Source organism: Sciurus carolinensis, chromosome 6, assembly GCF_902686445.1.
Source record: "Sciurus carolinensis chromosome 6, mSciCar1.2, whole genome shotgun sequence".
Taxonomy (NCBI): Eukaryota; Metazoa; Chordata; class Mammalia; order Rodentia; family Sciuridae; genus Sciurus; species Sciurus carolinensis.
This window is the reverse complement of record NC_062218.1, coordinates 137,647,827-137,666,060: the sequence shown is the minus strand read 5'-3', so window position 1 is coordinate 137,666,060 and position 18,234 is coordinate 137,647,827. Positions and strand designations below refer to the sequence as shown.

At 44.6% G+C, this 18,234-nt stretch overlaps 1 protein-coding gene across 1 annotated transcript; it reads left to right on the top strand.

The window, feature by feature from the left end:
• Positions 1-5,272: 5,272 nt before the first annotated feature.
• On the top strand, positions 5,273-13,012 carry Il4 (interleukin 4). Its single transcript, XM_047554796.1, has 4 exons — positions 5,273-5,401; positions 5,673-5,720; positions 10,392-10,550; positions 12,902-13,012. The coding sequence occupies exons 1-4, from the start codon at positions 5,273-5,275 to the stop codon at positions 13,010-13,012; spliced, it is 447 nt and encodes a 148-aa protein (XP_047410752.1).
• The last annotated feature ends 5,222 nt before the right edge of the window (positions 13,013-18,234 follow it).

Below are 18,234 nucleotides of genomic sequence, written 5' to 3'. Positions count from 1 at the left end.
GGGGTCCCTTGTCAGGCCACCTGCCCCCCTCTTCTGCCCCCTCACCTCCAGTGTTTCCAGTTTGAACTAAATACCTTAGGTCATTTCTTGTCCTGCCTCTTCCCTTGACCCCTGACTATACATTTTTCCCTGTGGCTTAGTCACTCTGCCTGCAGACTTTCCTCTGTGCTCAGAGCTGTGACCCACCCTGAACCCACCATCTTCGTGAAGGGCAGCTCCCAGTCAGGAACCTGGGACCCCATGATTCCCCACTCTCCCTCACCCGATTCAGCCAATTTCAATGCTGGCTGCTGCTGCTGCTTGTGGTGACAACTGGCTTTTCCGAAGGCTTACCATGTACCCGGCACCATGCAAATACTTCCTATGTATTACCTCACACAATCTCCCACCCCTATTATTAAGCCAGATTTTTTTGTTTGTTTGTTTGTTTTTGATACTGGGGATTTGGTACCCAGGGGTGCTTAATCACTGAACCACATCCCCAGGAAATATTTTATTTAGAGATCGGGTCTCACTGCGTTGCTTAGGACCTTGCTAAGTTGCTGAGGCTGGCTTTGAACTCGTGATCCTCCTGCCTCAGTTTCCCAAGCTGCTGGGATGACAAGTGTGTGCCACTGTGCCTGGCTTTTAACCCAGTTTTACAGAGATGCCTGGGTGGGGTAGCTTTTCCAAGATCAGAACTGGCTAGGTGCCCTCAATCCCAGGTCTTAACTTGGACACTATACAGCTGCCAAGTGACTGGAATCCATACGTTCTTTCCCACAGCACATTTTCCAGCCCGACCTTGCCAGAGCCTCTGTCCAGGGACGACTCCCTGCCCTGACACTAGTCCCCACCCTGCCAGCCCCCTACTCGTAGCAGAAAGTCATTTATTCTGATCTCTGCTTAAATATCGTTCACGCAGAGAATGATCATTTCTTTGGTAAGCCTGTTAGGAGCTGGACAGGGCTCTTGCCACCCAAGAAAGGTAGGAGGAAGGAAGGTGAGGCTCCCAGGGCACAGGGTGAGCAGGAGCTCTGGGGATGGCTGCCTGGCACAACCCCGGTTCCTCTCCCCTTCCAACACCGCAGACTTGAATGTGCACAGTGGCACTTCTCAGACTCCCCTGAAGTGAGGGTTTGGGTGTAAACTGGCTTCTCCAGTGGGCTGTGGACGCGGGGGAGAAGAGGTCACCACCATCTTCCTTTTCCTTTGGGCTGTGGGGAGATGAGATTTTCTCCTGGAGCAGTTTCATAGGTGATGGGAGGCTGTTGGAGCAGTGTCCCCACCGTGCAGCCCTGCAGGGTAGGGTGCCAATGACCACAGCCTCCGAGGCTGGAGCCCCGCTGCGGGTCAGCCCTTAGACTCCAGAGCCCCGGCTGGAGACTGCTCCTCTCCCTCCCAATGCAGTTGCAAGCGCCTGCCTCAAGTCCTTTTCTGACTAGAACACAGTGGCAGTGTCTACTTCCTGCCAGGAATCCAGGTATGAAAGACTGAGGACTGCAGAGTAACACTTATAACTCACTAGAAACAAGGAGAGGGACACCCAGGCTAACAAGGAGACACCTGGGAGGGACACGGGTGGACAGTGTCCACCAGGCTCTCATTGCCCCGGCCAGGCTTGGGTTTTCTAAAACACCCGATTTACAGAGACAGGACAGGTAACAATCTTGCCACTTCCGGAGCACTCACACGTGTGGGCACTTTTCTAAGTACTTTAAATTTTAACTTATTTATTCCTCGGAACAACCTCAAGAGCCAGGTACAGCTGTCCCCCCACTTCAGAGAGGCTGAGGGCGCATCTGAGGTCACTTGGGAAGACAGTGCAGCCAGGCCTGAAGTGCTGTGGGGCTGAGTCCCCTTTCTTAGCCACATGAGCTCGGGCAGCCTCTGGGAACAGCCATCCTTTAAAGAGTGACATGTGCCAAGTGTTAATCTTTCCCTTGCTCCTCAGAGGAATTCAAGGGGAAGAGCTGCATCATCCCTGAGGAAACTGAGACCCAAAGTTAGTGCTCTGCCCACATCACACAGTCAACAAGCAACTCGCTTTCTGGGGACCACCCAGGGCTTGTAACTGCTGTCTCAGGGTCTGAAAGGAAATTTCTGGGGCTATGCTGGTTCCCAGCTGTCTGCAGGGCAAGGGCAAGGGTCTGAGATGGACGCTGCCAGAGCCCAGGAGAGTCTTCAACTTCCCTCCTAAACTTTGGTGCCCACCTGGCCGCCAGTCACTGCCCACAGCTCTTGCTGCCTTGGTGGTTCCTTTGTGGTGGTGGCTGCTGCTCTTTCTGTGTGTGACAGTGCAGACACCTGTCTTCCCAACCTCTGCCAGCCACACTCACACTGCGGGGCAGGACAGTCACCTTCTTCCTCTACCCTTTGAGGGAAACTTCTGGTCACTGTTGAAGTTCATCCTTTTTTCTCTGGCCTCATTTAACTATTGAAACAAACAGAACCCAGTCAGTGTTCTGCTTCTGAGCTACAGGCTTCCACATTATATTCCTTTTCTGACTCATCTTCCGCTGCCTCTCAGATGCTCCAGGACACAGACTACCTCCAGAGGCGGCTCTGCTGCCTGGCCTTTCCTCGAGAGCCTACGCTAGTTAGCAGGACTCCTCCGGTATGGCCGTGCTGTCAACAAGCTCCCTCCTGCTCACACTGGAGCCTCTGCTCTGCCTCACTCCACGTGAGCGTTGATCTGAGCTGATGTCCCCACCTGTCCTGCAAGAAACCTCATGTTCTTCTCACAAACCGCTTCACCCAGAGAGGTCTGGCCTTTCTGGCTCTTGGTCCAATGGCTACACCCCTTAGAATAAAGAATGCAGTTGTTCTTTGTCACAAGTGCCTGGAAGGTAACCCCTAAATCCATGGAATTTCCTGAGCCATAGGCCTATCTTTGTTATTTGTGGAGGGATGTGATCATTTGTGCCAGTCAAGAGACTCCTGGTGGCTCCCTAGAAACTTTTTGCTAATGAGATGAATCAGGACGAGGCTGGCCACACCACTGATACTGTGGTCTTGGCCTGGACTCTGGGGGTGTAGGGGGCTTGGAGGATGGTTTTAACCGAGTGACTGATGGTCCAGTCAACCATGCCTACACAGCACAACTCCAGGAAACACTCTGGACACCAACACCCAGGGGAGTCTCCCTGGTTTGGAAATACTCTGCATTCTGTCGCATCCTGAGATGCTGAAAAGGTGAGGCATGGGACTTCAGGGAGAGAAGATAATGGAAGCTGAGTTTGGGACCCTCCTAGACCTCACCCTCCACATCTCTTCTTTGGGCTGGTTCTCATTTATATTTTTATTCCAAGGGGAAAAAAGTTGTGCCAGGTGTGGTGGCACACGCCCATAATCCCTGTGGCTCAGGAGGCTGAAGTACGAGGATCAAGAGTTCAAAGCCAGCCTCAGCAACTCAGTGAGACCCTCTCTCTAAATAAAATGCAAAAAAGGGCTGGGGATGTGGCACAGTGGTTGAGGGCTCTCAGGTTTGATCCCTAGTACCAAAAAGAAAAGGAAAAGAAAAAAAAAATGTGACTTTATATATAGCACTCTTCTGATTCCCTGAGTCATTCTAGCAAATTATTGAACCTGAGGGATAGTAGAACCCCAAAATTTGTAGCCAGATGATCAGAAGTGAGGGTAGGATGGGGACCCCTGAATTTACAGCTGATATCTGCAGGGGCGGGGGCTGGTCTTGTGGAGAGCTGTGCCCTTAAGTGTGAAGTGTGGCTCAACTCCAGGCAGCTGGCCTCAGAAGTCACAACTCGGAGTTTGGCCACGTCATTGCGTGGTCCCATGAGAAGGATCCTGAACCAGGTCTAAAGAACTTCCTGACACGTTTTCCAGAGTCTCACGTTCTCAGAGTCTGAGACACTGTGAAAAGTTCCAAAGCTGTATGTGCACAATTCAACGCTATTCAGCCTTAATAAAGAGTGCCACCCGGACACCTGTGACAACACCGATGAACCCAGAGGATGTCATGCTTAGAGAAATAAGCCAGGTCCAGAACAAACACCATATGATCTCCCTTAGTTGGGGAATCTAAAAAGTTAAATTGACAGAAGCAGAGTAGGATGGTGGTCACCAGGAGGAGGCAGAGGGAAGACTGGGGAGATACTGGTCAAGGTCAAGACATACACAATTCTTCTTATAGTTAATAATCAGGGTCTATAGGTAGATTTTAAGTGTTCTCACTACAAATGAATACTGCATATGTTAAATAGCTTCATTTAGTAGTTCCACAATATACACATTTAAAAAAATATATTCATGGGCTGGGGCTGTAGCTCAGTGGTAGAGCGCTTGCCTTGGATGTGCAAGGCACTGGGTTTGGTCTCCAGCATCACAAAAAAATCAAAACAACAACAAAAATTTCATTTGCCATAAATATTTTGTCCTTAGGCTCCATTTTTGTCCTTAGGCTCACTGACAGTGTGAGGCAATGTTCACCTCACCAGGGTCACACAAATTGGATTAAAAGAGCACGTGGGTGCCACAAAGAGAACTGATGAGTGTCTTGGTAAGATTTGAGTCCTTTTTCCTAACTAGCTGGGAATGTGTCTAAGTTTCACTTTAAAAGTGGTCACTTCTGAAGCCTCAGGATAGGGCTTCCTTCCTGATTAAGACCTTAATGGACCTGATGGGATCCAAGCTGGGCCCCACCTGATGTTACCTGTCCCTCGATGAGGACCTCAATTTGCAAGAAGAGCAGGCCCTGTGCTAGGACAGGAGAAGGCCTGTGTTCTTCCACTCAGAGAACAACCCAGGTCAGCTTTCCCATGACAGGAGAGTTTCCAAGATTCCCCCCATACCTGGAAGAAGCCAGGTAGAAATACCATGCAAGTCAAACTTTCCTGACATTACTCGATCTTTCCCCAGGAGGATGGCACTAACACAAATTCGGACACCTGTGGCCTCTTCCTTCTATGCAAAGTAAAAAGCCAGCAGCAACCCCAAGCTGATAAGATTAATCTAAAGAGCAAATTATGGTGTAATTTCCTATGCTGAAACTTTGTAGTTTATTTTAAAAAAAGGTTTCATTTTCCTATTGGTCTGATTTCACAGGAACATTTTACCTGTTTTTATGAAGCATTTTTTCTCCTGGAAGAGAAGCACTGATTGGCCTCAAATAACTGGCACTCTGGTGTAACGAAAATTTCCAATGTAAACTCATTTTCCTTTGGTTTCAGCAATTTTAAGTCTATATATAGAGATATCTTTGTCATAATTGCATTGTTAACCTCCCCTGATAAACTAATCGTCTCACATTGTCACTGCCAAGAGACATCTATTGATGGGTCTCACCCCCCAGCTGATTGCCACTCTCTGCTGTCTTCTAGTATGCTCTGGCGACTTCACCCATGGATGCGATGTTACCTTGGAAGAGATCATCAAAACTTTGAACACACTCTCAGGGAAAAAGGTGAGTAGCCTATCTGGTCCCATCTCTCCAGATGTTCTGGTGATGTTGGTGGGTAGTTCCAGACCATGAGGAGGACAGTTTGCCGGAGAAATTGATAGCGGGTGGTTGGTGGCCAGGCAGGGAACATAGCCAGACGTCTCCCTGCCACTTTCTTCTGGGGAATTCTGGGAAGTTTTCCAGTGTGAGGGAGTGGAGATGCTTATCAAGGATTCCTCTGTCCTGTTGGAGTCTAACTCTGTCTCTCACTCTCTTGTTCCTGCCTGTGCCAAAGACTACATGCATGGAGCTGATGGTAGCAGACGTCTTTGCTGTCCCCCAGGTAAGAAGCTGTCCCGTGGTCTGCTTTGGCAAACGGGTGACTTGGGAGAGGAGGGCCACCCACAAATGTTTGAACAAGACATTTCTTTAATGAAATATGAATGGGCACAAATTAACTATAGGGTAGTAAATGTTTTAATATAATGAGAATTCTGATTTTTACTCTTAAGCATGTTTTGAAGTTTTCGGTTTCACCTGATTTAGAAGATACCTAAGCTTGGAGTTTGTAATCCTAATTCAGAACTTGTCAAGGAAAAGCTCTCTAGGGTTTAACTGAGTGTTGGGTATAGTACCTGGAACACAGGAGGGACTCCATACATGCCTGTTGAATGGGAGAATTTTTTTGGCTCATGCATTTTTGAGAACCAAATACTCTCACAAAAACAGATATTGAGATTACAGGTTGAGGGCGCTTTCACTTTGTCTAAGAGACTTCCTATGGCAACAGAGAAGGTATTGCCAGAGTCCCTTCTCTTTCACAGCCTGGTCACTTAGCAGTCTAGTGGGATCTGGGGCTGGCTATCCAGAGACCTCAGCTTGCTTGGTCCTGCCAAAGCCCCTGCAGCCTGGTCTGCAGCCATCCTGTCAGACAGAGTCCAACATATTCCTGCTTCTGACTGCTTGGGCATCTTGCCTCTCTGCCTCCTGCACTGTCTCACCACCCCCCATCTGTAGTGGGAGGAGATAGATGTGACAGCTGATAGTGCATTTTCTCTGACAAACACATGACTACAGCCATATCAATAGCTTTGTGCACTTCAGTTCCTGTTTTCATGGAAACACACAACTGAGAATGAAAGCCCCAAAGCCTCAATTCACCAGTGGTCCCCTAGCTACCTGCTTTCCATGTGAACTAAGGGCTGACTTGGCCAGCAGGGAAGCCCCTTCCCAGCGCTCAGGCCACGAACAGGGCCCATCCTACCCCACAAGGAAAATTCTTCTTCAGGCCTTTATCTGGACTATCTCATATCATTAAAGATATTCCAAACTCTGATGCAGGATGAGATTTTGAAGGATGATATATAAATCATATACATATATACACACACACATATATATGTCACTTTATATATATATAAAATCTCCAAGTCCTTCCAACCCACACAGTATCCACTGGAAGCCAAGAGTCTCCCGGGTTGTGCCTTGGGTTCTTCCAAGACCTGCTGCATGCAGAGAGGGCTGTACCAAAGCCAAGGGAAGGGACCAGTTTGCCAGCACCTGGCCCTTGAGGAGGTATGGGGGTCTGGAAGTGAGACAGTGTGAAATTTTAGCCTCATTGCTGCCGTTAACTATCTGTCTGGCCTTTGACAAGTCTTCACAGCTCTCGGAGCCTAAGTTTCCACATTTGAGGATATGAAAGTGATTCTGAAGGTGATTTTAAGGTTGATTGGAATCTAGCTCTTGAGTTAGTGGACAATGTTAATATAAGATAATATAACCCTGATTAGAGGCACAGACTGGTTATAGAAAAGCAATGATTCTGAGAAGGAGGACCAACGGTTGGAAATGAGGGGACCCTCCCTCCTTGGTTCTGGGCTGCTTCTAGATGAGCACACTGACTCCTTCTCACACGTAGGCCTGTCCGAAACAAGCCCCCTTTGCTTGCCTTTCTGCTGACCCATCTCACAGCCTTCCCCAGACTTCCTCCTGGAATTAACACGCTCACTCTTCCATTCTTTTCTTTCCTTCAAACACTCAGCACTGCTTACTTAAATATTAAGACGTTTCTGAGTGGAGAAAGAGTGTTATTTTCAAAAACCCACAAACGTGGTGCGTGGTAGGAAAAGTTACTTCTTTGTGTTCCCAAAAGATAATACCGTTCCAAAACCCAGTGTATTCATTTTATTTCTTTTGGGAGTCAAGAATTCCAGTAGCTTGGTCAGGTGTGGTGGCACACACTTGTAATCCCAGCAACTCAGGAGGCTGAGGCAGGAGGATCACAAATTCAAGACCAGACTCAGCAACTGAGTGAGGTGCTAAGCAACTTAGAATGTGTCTCAAAATAAAAAATAAATAAATAAAAGGACTGACAATGTAGCTCAGTGAAAAAGTGCCCTTGGGGCCAATGGTCACATTTGGAGTCTCTTTCTGAGCAGTTCTGAACTGCAAAATCTGCTGGGTTGTCAAAGTATGCTCCATGAGCCACAGCCAGACCACTGGCAGAGAGTTCCACAGGCAGATGGCAAGAAGCCGGGGATGGGAGAGAGTGTCACCCTTTGGCAGCACAACCAATAACTAAAATTTTAAGGTCTTTAACTAAAACTGCCTTTAAATTAGTTCCTTTAAAGTTTTTCCATTTGATGCAGATTACTTTCAATTACAATTTTATCTTAATTACTTTTAGAAAGCTCTGTCACCCTTTGGCAGCACAACCAATAGCTAAAATTTTAAGGTCTTTAACTAAAACTGCCTTTAAATTAGTTCCTTTAAAGTTTTTCCATTTGATGCAGATTACTTTCAATTACAATTTTATCTTAATTACTTTTAGAAAGCTCTTTGAAAAATATCTTTAGAGGGTTTTTGGTTTGTTTGTTTGTTTCTATGTGATGTGGCTATAGACTGGTTAAAACTAAGAGGTATTTTAATTCCCAGGCTCCAGGGCAAAGTTTCAGAAAATTCTCACTAGGTTTTTATGGGGAGATAAGCAGAGGGGTTCTTCTTTCGGCCCTCTTGGATCTCACGTCCTCTGTACAGAGAACTGTACTGACCCTCCCCGAGCCCCGAGCCCCTGGCACTGCTCTCACCTTTGCCACCAGAGCCAGAGATCAGGAGTGACTTGCAACCAGTTCACTAGGGGTCCCTCCATCTGCCCAACCCTGGGACCCCAACCCCGCGTGGGAAAGGAAAGGCCTGTGCAGTCTGGGGTTCTGGCGCCTCAGTCTGGGTCTAAGTCTTCCTGGAAAAACCTTAGAATATAATCTGCACTTCTAGAATTCAATCTACAGAAATGAGATGAACATGAGGATCACTCACTGCTACATTATTTACAGAAGCAAAAAACCTGCTACCACAGAAGATTGATAAGTCATGGTACAAATACCATGGGAACAGCAGGTTCCTCTGCAGCTCTCGGTCCCGCTTTTTTTTTTTTTTTTTTTTTTTTTAAAGCAGCACTGAGGTTTGAACCCAGGAGTTCTTTGCCATTGAGCTCCATCTCGAGTTCTTTTAATTTTTATGTTTTAAATTTTGAGACAGGGCCTCACTAAGTTGCTCAGGCTGACCTCTTGCAATCCTCCTGCTTTTGCCTCTCAAACCACTGGTATTACAGGCATGTGTCACCGCACCCTGCACAATCCCACATTCTTAAAAGACTATTGAATGACTTAAGAAAGTGTTTTTAGTCTATGATAAGTGTGAAAAGATTATGAAACAGTTGGTTCCTATTTGGGGAGGAAAAATGTATTTTAAAAAACCTGGGAAGATATTTACCAAAATAGTAACAGTAGTTATCTCTGGCAGGTTGAATGAATTTAATTTTTTTAATGAATGAGGTAATGCTACATTATTTTGATAATTATGGGGAAAAAACATAACTGTAAGAACTTAGATGCTTTTTGGACTGTGCTTCTCATGTAAATTCTCCGGGGATCTTGTCATCGCACATTCTGACTCAGTGGGTCCAGGGTAGGGGTCAGAGTGTTGTTTCTAACAAATTGCCAGGTGATGTCCATGCTGCTGGTCCATGGATCACACTTTGAGTAATGGGGACCCTGGTCATGTCCTAGAAGAGGCTAGAAGCAGCTTTTCATCAAACCTGGATAAAGAAACTGGGCTCAAGTTAAGACTACTCTAGGTTCTGTGCCTGTGTTCTTCAATGGAAAATGGGAGGACACATAGGCCTGGTATAGACGGAGACATAGGTTCCCAAGGAGAGCTGCTGTGCTGCTTGTACATTCCCTCTTCTAAGGATCTCTGTCCCCCGGAAGAGCCATGTGGCCAGACCCACATCAGTCAGCATTCATTCTGTACCATTTGAGGCCAAAGGCCTGTTACAGAAGCTCTGTCCAAGGCCCACCTCAGTGATGCCTCTCCCAGGAACTCCCCCGATCTCCCCAGGTCAGACTCCTGGGCATCTTTCCCAGAACTGGCATCTACCTCATGCTACATGGGGACATGCCTGAATTTCTTACTTGGACCATGGCCTTTTACACACAATGCTCTATCTCACAGGGAGGGTCACATGGAAAGGACCGTGCAATGCAGCCATGTCCAGGTCAAAGGACAGGCACTGCTTTATTCAACAAGCATGCTGGATTCCAGGGAAAGCTGGATTTTAACCCCTTGAAGGAATGAAAGCACCCAAAAACTCATGTGGGCACCTCACAAGGTGCATAGACATGGCTCCAGCTGCAGTGCCAGGTGTCCTGCATTCAAATCCCCACTGTCAAGTACCTAGCCGGTGACTTTATTCAAGTACCCCTTCAGCAAAACCCTCTAAGGGAAGAGAAATTTGGAGGTTCAGAGAAGGTGGCTGCATTTCCAGGTAATAAGGAAAGGTTCTTTAGAGATTCATGACTGACAACAGCCTTTATTCATGTCGCAGAAAGACTTGAATATAGATCCGTAGGTGAGCAAACTCGCCTTCTCCATAGGAAGAAACAAACAGGAAAACTCTCTCTCCCATGCTCAAAATAGAGTAGCACATGGTTATCGATGACATTTCTCTTCCTAGAACACAACCGAGAAAGAAATTCTCTGCAGGGCTACAACTGTGCTTCGGCAGATCTATCGAAACCACCCAGTGCCTACATGTTTGAACAAAAATGGAAAACTTGACATTCTCAAATTCCTGCGAGGACTCTACAGGAACCTCCACAGTATGGCCCAGCTGGTAAGCTGATCTGTACTACTGGTGGGCTGAGAGCTTGGCTCCTGGTGGACAGCAGCGTCCCTTGTAAATGACCCTCCATATTAGTTGCAATGCCCTTGATTAATAAACCTGTTAATTCAGCAAGTATTTGTTGAGGCTCTACAAGTGCCAGGTGCTGACCTAGGTATTGGGGATGCAGCATTAAAGATTAGGGGCGGCAGAGTAGGACTCATGAAATGTTCTAGTGAGGGAGTTAGACAAAAGAATATGTAATCAGATGTCTAGTTGTAATACTGGCTATGAACAAAAATATAGGAGTAAAGAACATAGGTCATAGGAGAGGGGGTTATTTAGGAGTCAGTGACATTCTCTGAGCAGATACTTGAATTAAGTGCAGTTACAGGCCACATGACTTACTACGCAAAGGGCCTAAGGTGGAAATTAGCTTCAAGTGTGGCTGGAGCAGAGCAAGAGAGGGAGACTTTACCCCATCAGGTCACACAGGCCTTTGGATTCTGCCCCAGGTGTGGTGGAAACACCTGTATAAGTTCAGGCAGGTCAGAGATGATGATGTGATTATGTGACTCACAGGGATCCCTCTGGCTCCCATGTGAACACACTGAGTAGGGGTAAGTGAAGAAGCCAGGGGCCTGCTGGGAGGCTACCACAGCAGACCAGGCTGGATATAATAGTGGCTTGGTCAGGGTGGGACCAGGGGGGTGGTTAGATGGGGAATATAACAAGAAATAGATCCAAAAGGACTTGCTGACAGGTCAATTGTGAGGGGTGAGGGAAAGGAGTAAAAGGTACCCTCCTGGTTCCCGTCTGACCCCTTTGGGGATGGCTGAGATTGTTTATAGACATGGAAGATGGAGCAAAGCAGGGCCAGAGCCAGCAGATGAAGAGTTCAACATTGTTCATAATAAATGCAAGCTTCTGAGCAGAGCATGTGGCTCAGAGGTAGAGCACTTGCCTAGCATGCACAGGGTCCTGGGATCGACCCCAGCAACATGCCCCACCTCCAAAAAAAACCAAGGTACCTATTAGATAGCAAAGTGGAGATATTGAGAAGAGGGTTAAAAAGCTTAGGGGAGAAGTCAGGACTCATAACATAAAATGGAGAGTCCTCTGATAAGAACTATTTAAAGTATAAAGGAAAGAATAGAAAAAGCAAGAGATTCAGGGCCTGAGCCCACAGGTACTCCGTTGTATATAGAGAGGTCAGGAAGAGGAGGAGTCAGCAAAAGAGACCGAGGACTATTGCCAGGGAAGTAGGAGAAATCAGAGTGTGGTGCCCTGAAGGGAAATGAAGAAACCCCTGGGCAGGGGGTCAACCATGTCAAACATCCTGATGCATCAAGTGAGAGGAAGTTGAGGATGGTGGCCACAGGGTTTGGCATGATGGAGGCCATCAGCGATACTTATGTAAGTGGAGAGGAGGGATGAAACCCCACCTGGAGCAGGCTCAGTAAAGGATAGGTGGGCAGAGGTAATAAAGAAGTCACTGAGTGTATGGAAAGCTCTTTTGAAGTGTTTTGCTATAAGGTTGCAGAGAAATGAAATCACAGCTGAAGGACAGTTCTGGAGCAAGGAAAGTTCTTGAAGGTGGGGTCTACTCAGCATGTCAGTATTCCAATGGGAGTGATGCAGGAAGAAGAGAAAATGGATGCCCCAGGAAAGGGAAGAGGCAGAATAAATGAGGCCAGAAATCTTGCAGCCAAGGGTGGGTGTTGTCTAAACGCCAAGTGAAGGAACTGGCTTTGGAGAAGGGCTAGACATTCATCCCCTTCCTGAGCTCACTGCATCATTTATAAGGAAAGCTAACGAATAGGAGCTGGCACAACACACATTCTCCTTTAATCCTCTTAACTGACTTATGAAGTAGGCACTATTGTCCCCACCTTACAAAAGAAGGAACTGAAGATTTTGTAAATTAAGTCATTTGTCCTAAGCAATGCAATTAATAAATGGTAGAGCTGAGATTCAGACTGGAGCGCAGACCTGGTGGTAGGAACCTGGACACCTTCCCACAGTTAGTCACTCTGTTGTGCTGCAGCTGTTCCATGAGCAGGAGGGTAATTGGGAGGCCAGGATGGCAATGGGCAGGCCTGAGCCTCACCTACCTGTGACACACTCTCCAGAGACTGTGGCACCCCTGAAGGCAGGCAGGGGTTGTGCTATAGTAACCAGTTCTGGAAGTGGAAGTGAGTATCCTGCTGGCTAAGTGGCAGAGTCAGACTCCCAGTCAAGCTAGACGGGAGGTCCCGGTTTGCCCATTGTTCAGGTCACAGTAAACTTGATCAAGTAGACAAGCATAATGGCGGGACTTGGATGCTTTACTGATGCAAGCTAATGAAATGTTTCTTTTGCAGCACAACTGTCCTATGAGTGAATCCAAGCAGAGACCCCTGAAAGACTTCTTGGAAAGTCTGAGAAGTACCATGCAAAAGAAATATTCAGAATGTGGAAGGTCAATGTTTTAATTTATGAGTTTTTAATAGATTTATTTTAAAAAATATTTATATATTTATAACTGATTATAAAATAAAGTATATGTAGAATCTAACATTAATGACATTTAATGGTATTGACTATGTTTGTTTACTCAGCAAATGAAGTTATAGTTTGCAACTTTTAGGGAAACTGATTTAATTTTTACTGAGAAGCTACAAACAGTGCAGGAACAAAACAGACCACCTTCTTTTTAAGGAGTTCCCTGTCCAGTTGAGAACATAAGGCACAAGACAGCTAAAGAATAAAGGTCACATGAAATGTAAGTGGTAGAAGAGTGAGTCCATGATTCCTCCTGACTACCACATATTTCTGAATCAGAAAAGTATCAAACAGATGATTAGAACATTTTTCCCCCACTGGAACAAGGAGCGTTTTATTGAGTCTGTAGAAAAAAAAAAAAACAGTAATCCTTTTACAACATTTGGTTCTGCCGTGAACAACATCTAAAGCCACAATAATGCAGACTCTCTTGATTTTCAAGTCCAAGAACCAACCAACAGACAAAGTCCAGAAGACTTATGGTTAGAGATCAGGCTGTCAGTGTTCCACCTGACAATATAAAGGCACAGCCGGCAACCGTCAAAGCAGAAGCAAAGAAAGAGGTGTAGCAGTAACACCCCTAGCCTCCACGGGGAGGTACGATTAAACGATAATAATAAAGTTGATGGAACAAGATCAAGAGATTAAGGTACTCAAAACTGCCAACATAATAGAACTCAAAATAACTTACTCTAAAAAATTTGGAAGGGAAGCCAGGCATGGTGGTACAGCCATGTGGTTCCAGCTCCTCAGGAGTCTGAAAAGGGAGGATCACTTGAGTCCAGCCTGGGCAACATGGTGAGATCCGATCTCAAAAACAAAACAAAAGCAAGCAAAAATACACTTGGAAGGTGTAAGTGAGGGGTTAACCCTCATTTTTTCAGTGGGGAAGTTAATACATAATATTTGAAGTTGATAAAAAATAGTTGGAAAGAGTGGTCACAGGTTATCAATCATCATAGCTGGGGATGGGGTCATGGGGGTACCCATCTGCTTTTATGCATACTTATAAGTTTTTGTTTAAAAAAGTGAAAAAAAAATCCAGTAATGAATCAAGAAGTCTTTAGATTATGATGATAGCCACTGGAAAGAACAAAAACAAACGCAGGATGGTTTGCTGGGAACGCTATTTGGATGAAGTGGGGCTAGAGACTGTAGGCTTCCTGTGTGTGTGTGCGCACATGCGCGCATGCACATATACCTAAGTGATTACACATATTTTAAAATAAAAGAAGAAATAAAACTTAAAAACCAAATAATAAACTAGTGTGGGTGAAGATGTGGAAAAACTGGAATACAGAACTGGTGTATTGGAAAGTGGTGTGGCCGCTTTGGAAAAGAGTTTGGCAGTTCATCAAATGCTTAGACATAGTTGATGACCAAGCAATTTCAATCCCCTCCATCCCCCAGAGACCTGAAAACATATGTCCACACAAACTCCTCTACACAAATGTTCGTGGCAACATTATTCACAATAGTAAAAAAGTAGAAGTAATTCAAATGCCCATCAACTGAGGAATGACTAAACAAAATGTAGTATATCCACAAAATGGAAGAGTACTCGATGATAAAAAGAAATGAAGTACTAATACCATCCCCAAATGGATAAACCCTGGAAACATTATGATGAGTGAAAGTAGCCCAGGTCCAGAAGGCCGCATATTACCGTTAAGATTCTATTTGTATGAAATAGAACAGGAAAATACACAGTGGCAAAAACAGAATATTGGTTGCTCTGGGGTGGAGCAGTAGATAGATGAATGGGGACTGACTGCTAATGGGTATGGAGTTTCTCTTGGGGGTGACGACAATGTTCTGATATAAGACAGTGGCACAGGATGCACAATTCTATGAATAGACTAAAAACCACTGAGCTGTATGCTTTAAAAGGATGAATTTTATAGAATGTGAATTATATCTCAATAAAGTTCTTATTTAATGAAATTAAAGGGAGAGAAAAACAAAATCAAGTGTCAAGTCATCGAAATTTTCCTTTTGAAATTTTCCTCTTTGCAAGAATATGGATCACGTAATAGTGATTGAGCGCTCTTTTTATCCTGGTTTACGTATGTGACAAAAATTAATACTAGTTCTAAAATTACACCAAAATATATAACATCTTTTTAACCCTTTCAAAATAAGGGAAAAAATCAAAAGCTTAGTCTCACCCTGACCACAGTCAGTTTCACCCTGCCCACATAAAATACCAGCATGCCAAGGGCAATAAGTAACAGAGAGAGTTATGGAGGCTTGTAAGGCCAATCGGAGAAGATACACACTGAAAATTTTAATTTCCTTTCTCCTTTGATTGAGACTCATTTGCATTCAATGGCTAATGTGAGCTGTAGTCTGCCACAGGATATGAATTGTGGGTTACACTTTGGGTATGAGGCCAGGATGATAAAGGAAAGGCTGTCAAAAAGAAAGAATTAGAAGAGGCCACAGAAAGGACACGTGTGCCCGCCCCAGGCCTGTGATAAGATGAAACTGGATGGTCAAGACAAAACTAACATTCCTATTTACTTCTGGACAGGAAGTCCTGGGATCTGGATTTAAACATCCAACAAGAAGTCTTTGAATTTACCGAAAATATGAATCAAGGATACACATTAAAAAAGTGAGTGAAGACAAATCAGATTAAGTGAAAGTTAAGATGGCATTTGAGTAGTTACTTAGGCAACTTAGCAGCAGCCAGCGTCTGCTCCATGGGATGAGCCTCCCGTTTATGCAGTCTGTGACATTGGCAGCAAAGGCCGAACTCCATGCCCTGACCTGGCCACCTCCACATTTCCTCAAGGAAGATTACCTCTGACAGCTAGTAGTAGGTAATAAATATTTACTGAATGAATGAATGAATGAATGGAAAAGCCCGTCAGGCTCGTATCTACAGCTGTGTCTCCCTGAAACATTCTTGGGTCATAATTAGAAATGCCATCCTCTAATAAAAATGCCACAGTGACTTTATTTTTGGTCTGTCCATGCTGTTGACTCTGCCTTTGGTTTTCCTTCACCCTCTGCCACATGTCTCAGCTGACTGCCAGGAAAGAACATTGAACCTAGCAGCTCACCATTTATCTTCCTTTACCTCAGCCCTCAACTCGTTCATTCTCCATTTCTGAGTCTAACTCCCATCCTCAGGAAGACTGAGTTTTGCAAGGGCTGCCATTTCTGTGTTTCCGAGGACATTCTACTCAGCACAGGGCAGGGGCATAGTAAGTAAAGAGGAGACGTATGTGTATACATAATGGGCCAAGGCAGAAGAGATACATTAAAAAGAGGAAATTAAGGCCAGTATACAATTTCTGCAATGACTCTGGCACTTTTAGGTTGGATTAAGCAATATCCTCCTGCTAAGATTCATATCGACCCTGAGAAATATTTTATTCAGTTTGTAAAGTCCCAGTTATTTTGTACAATTGGAGAAATAAGAGCTTTTGATTACAAACTAAAATTTCCCCAACCCTCTATAAAGGGGTGGGGGAGGGAAACAGGTGTGGAAGAATGTCTGATCTGTCATATTCTGTAGTCAGAGCCATAAACGTGTTTGGGTAAGACAATCTGATGTTCTGATAACGTTGATAAAAGTAACATGAAGATTGGGTCACAGGAAGCCCAAGATAAATGCTGAGAGGAAACAAGTTCTTTTTTGAAGTAGCCTCTTCATAATCATTTTCCCACACATTTGTTCAACTTCCGAAGGAAGACTGAATACCTGATTTGCTTTGCAAATGAAAGAGCTTAAGAACAAGATATTCAGCTAATATTCTAACATATGTGTTTGGAGGCTGCTCCATCCAGTTCACTTTGAGTTAAGGTTGAGGCTTCAGAGCTGTGCTAATTACTCTCATCGAGGCACAGACTGTGGTCTTTATTTGGATATATTTGTTTTATAGGTAGATTCTAAGGGATTTATAGGAAAAGATTAGGGCAGAAAAATAACAGAAATGTTATTAGAACCAAAGAAGAAAGGGAGAAGTGGTGATCCAGAGTCACACAGATGATACCAGAGGCCATCAGATTTCATAGTCCCATCAGCCAAAGCAAAATGAAAACCGCCTTCTTTTACCTAGTTCTCATCATCCACAAGGAGAAAACAGTCCCTCTGGCTGGTACTTAGCTTTAAAAGATTTAATGAGATGACATAATGGACAACGTGCTCAGCCGCTGCCTGATGACACAGGCAGTTGCAGAAAGGAGCACCTTAGTGGTATTGTGGGAAGAAACTGGGTATCTATCATGGCTCTGAAGGGGAGTGGGGAAGAGCCACAAAGTTTATGCTACTCTACCTTGCAAATGCCATGGCAGGCTTTTCATTTATTGTCATGTTCTGCATGCATATAGAAATTTTATATAAGCTGGCCATTGGTAAAAGAAAGAGAGCAATCTCTAGAAAGGCCACAGCAATCTCCTCTCCATGCCAAAAAAGCACACTTAAAAAGTCCTTTGACAGTGGGTGCATGCGGCTCGAAAGGCTGAGGCAGGAGGATTGAGAGTTCAAAATCAGCTTTAGGAACTTAGTGAGGCCCTAAACAACTCAGTGAGACCCTTTCTCTAAATAGAATACAAAAAAGGGCTGGGGATGCAGCTCAGTGGTTAATTAAGTACCCCTGAGTTCAATATCTGGTATCAAAAAAAAAAAGAAAGAAAGAAAGAAAGAAAGAAAGAAATGTCCTTTGAAACTAGTCCACAAATCAAAATTTCTCAAGGCCCACTCTGAATTTCTTATAGCTGTCTGGCACAGTGCTGAGTAATTGATGTTTGTCAAAAGAATATATGATTGAATATAATCCAAGAACTGTGATTGTTTTAGAGATGCTCTAAGTTTATGAAGAGTTTTTGAATGAGACCACAGTATTGTTACCGGCAGGCAATGCTGACCCTTACTTTCCATGGGATACATTTTACAAACACGTTTCTTTATGTTATGATCTAAGAACTGGTTTCTGTTCTCAAAAACCTAATGAAAGGAAAAATTGTTTAAAATATTTTTGGTGAAAAGTAAATTTTATCAATGAGAAAAAGTACATTTAAAAATATTTCTTCCAAATTTCTGTTTCATGATGATTTTTGTTTAAAAGACCCACAACATTAAGAATTTCTTAAATTACACAGGCCTCATTTAACTACACAAAATTGAGATGCTAAGCACAAA

What these genes read in the sequence shown, in the direction of transcription:
- Il4 (XM_047554796.1), top strand. Translation starts at nt 5,273, where the DNA reads ATGGGTCTCACCCCCCAGCTGATTGCCACTCTCTGCTGTCTTCTAGTA. An exon ending in ACACACTCTCAGGGAAAAAG is followed by an intron (nt 5,402 to 5,672) that starts GTGAGTAGCCTA and finishes CCTGTGCCAAAG; the next exon opens with ACTACATGCATGGAGCTGAT. An exon ending in TCCACAGTATGGCCCAGCTG is followed by an intron (nt 10,551 to 12,901) that starts GTAAGCTGATCT and finishes TTTCTTTTGCAG; the next exon opens with CACAACTGTCCTATGAGTGA.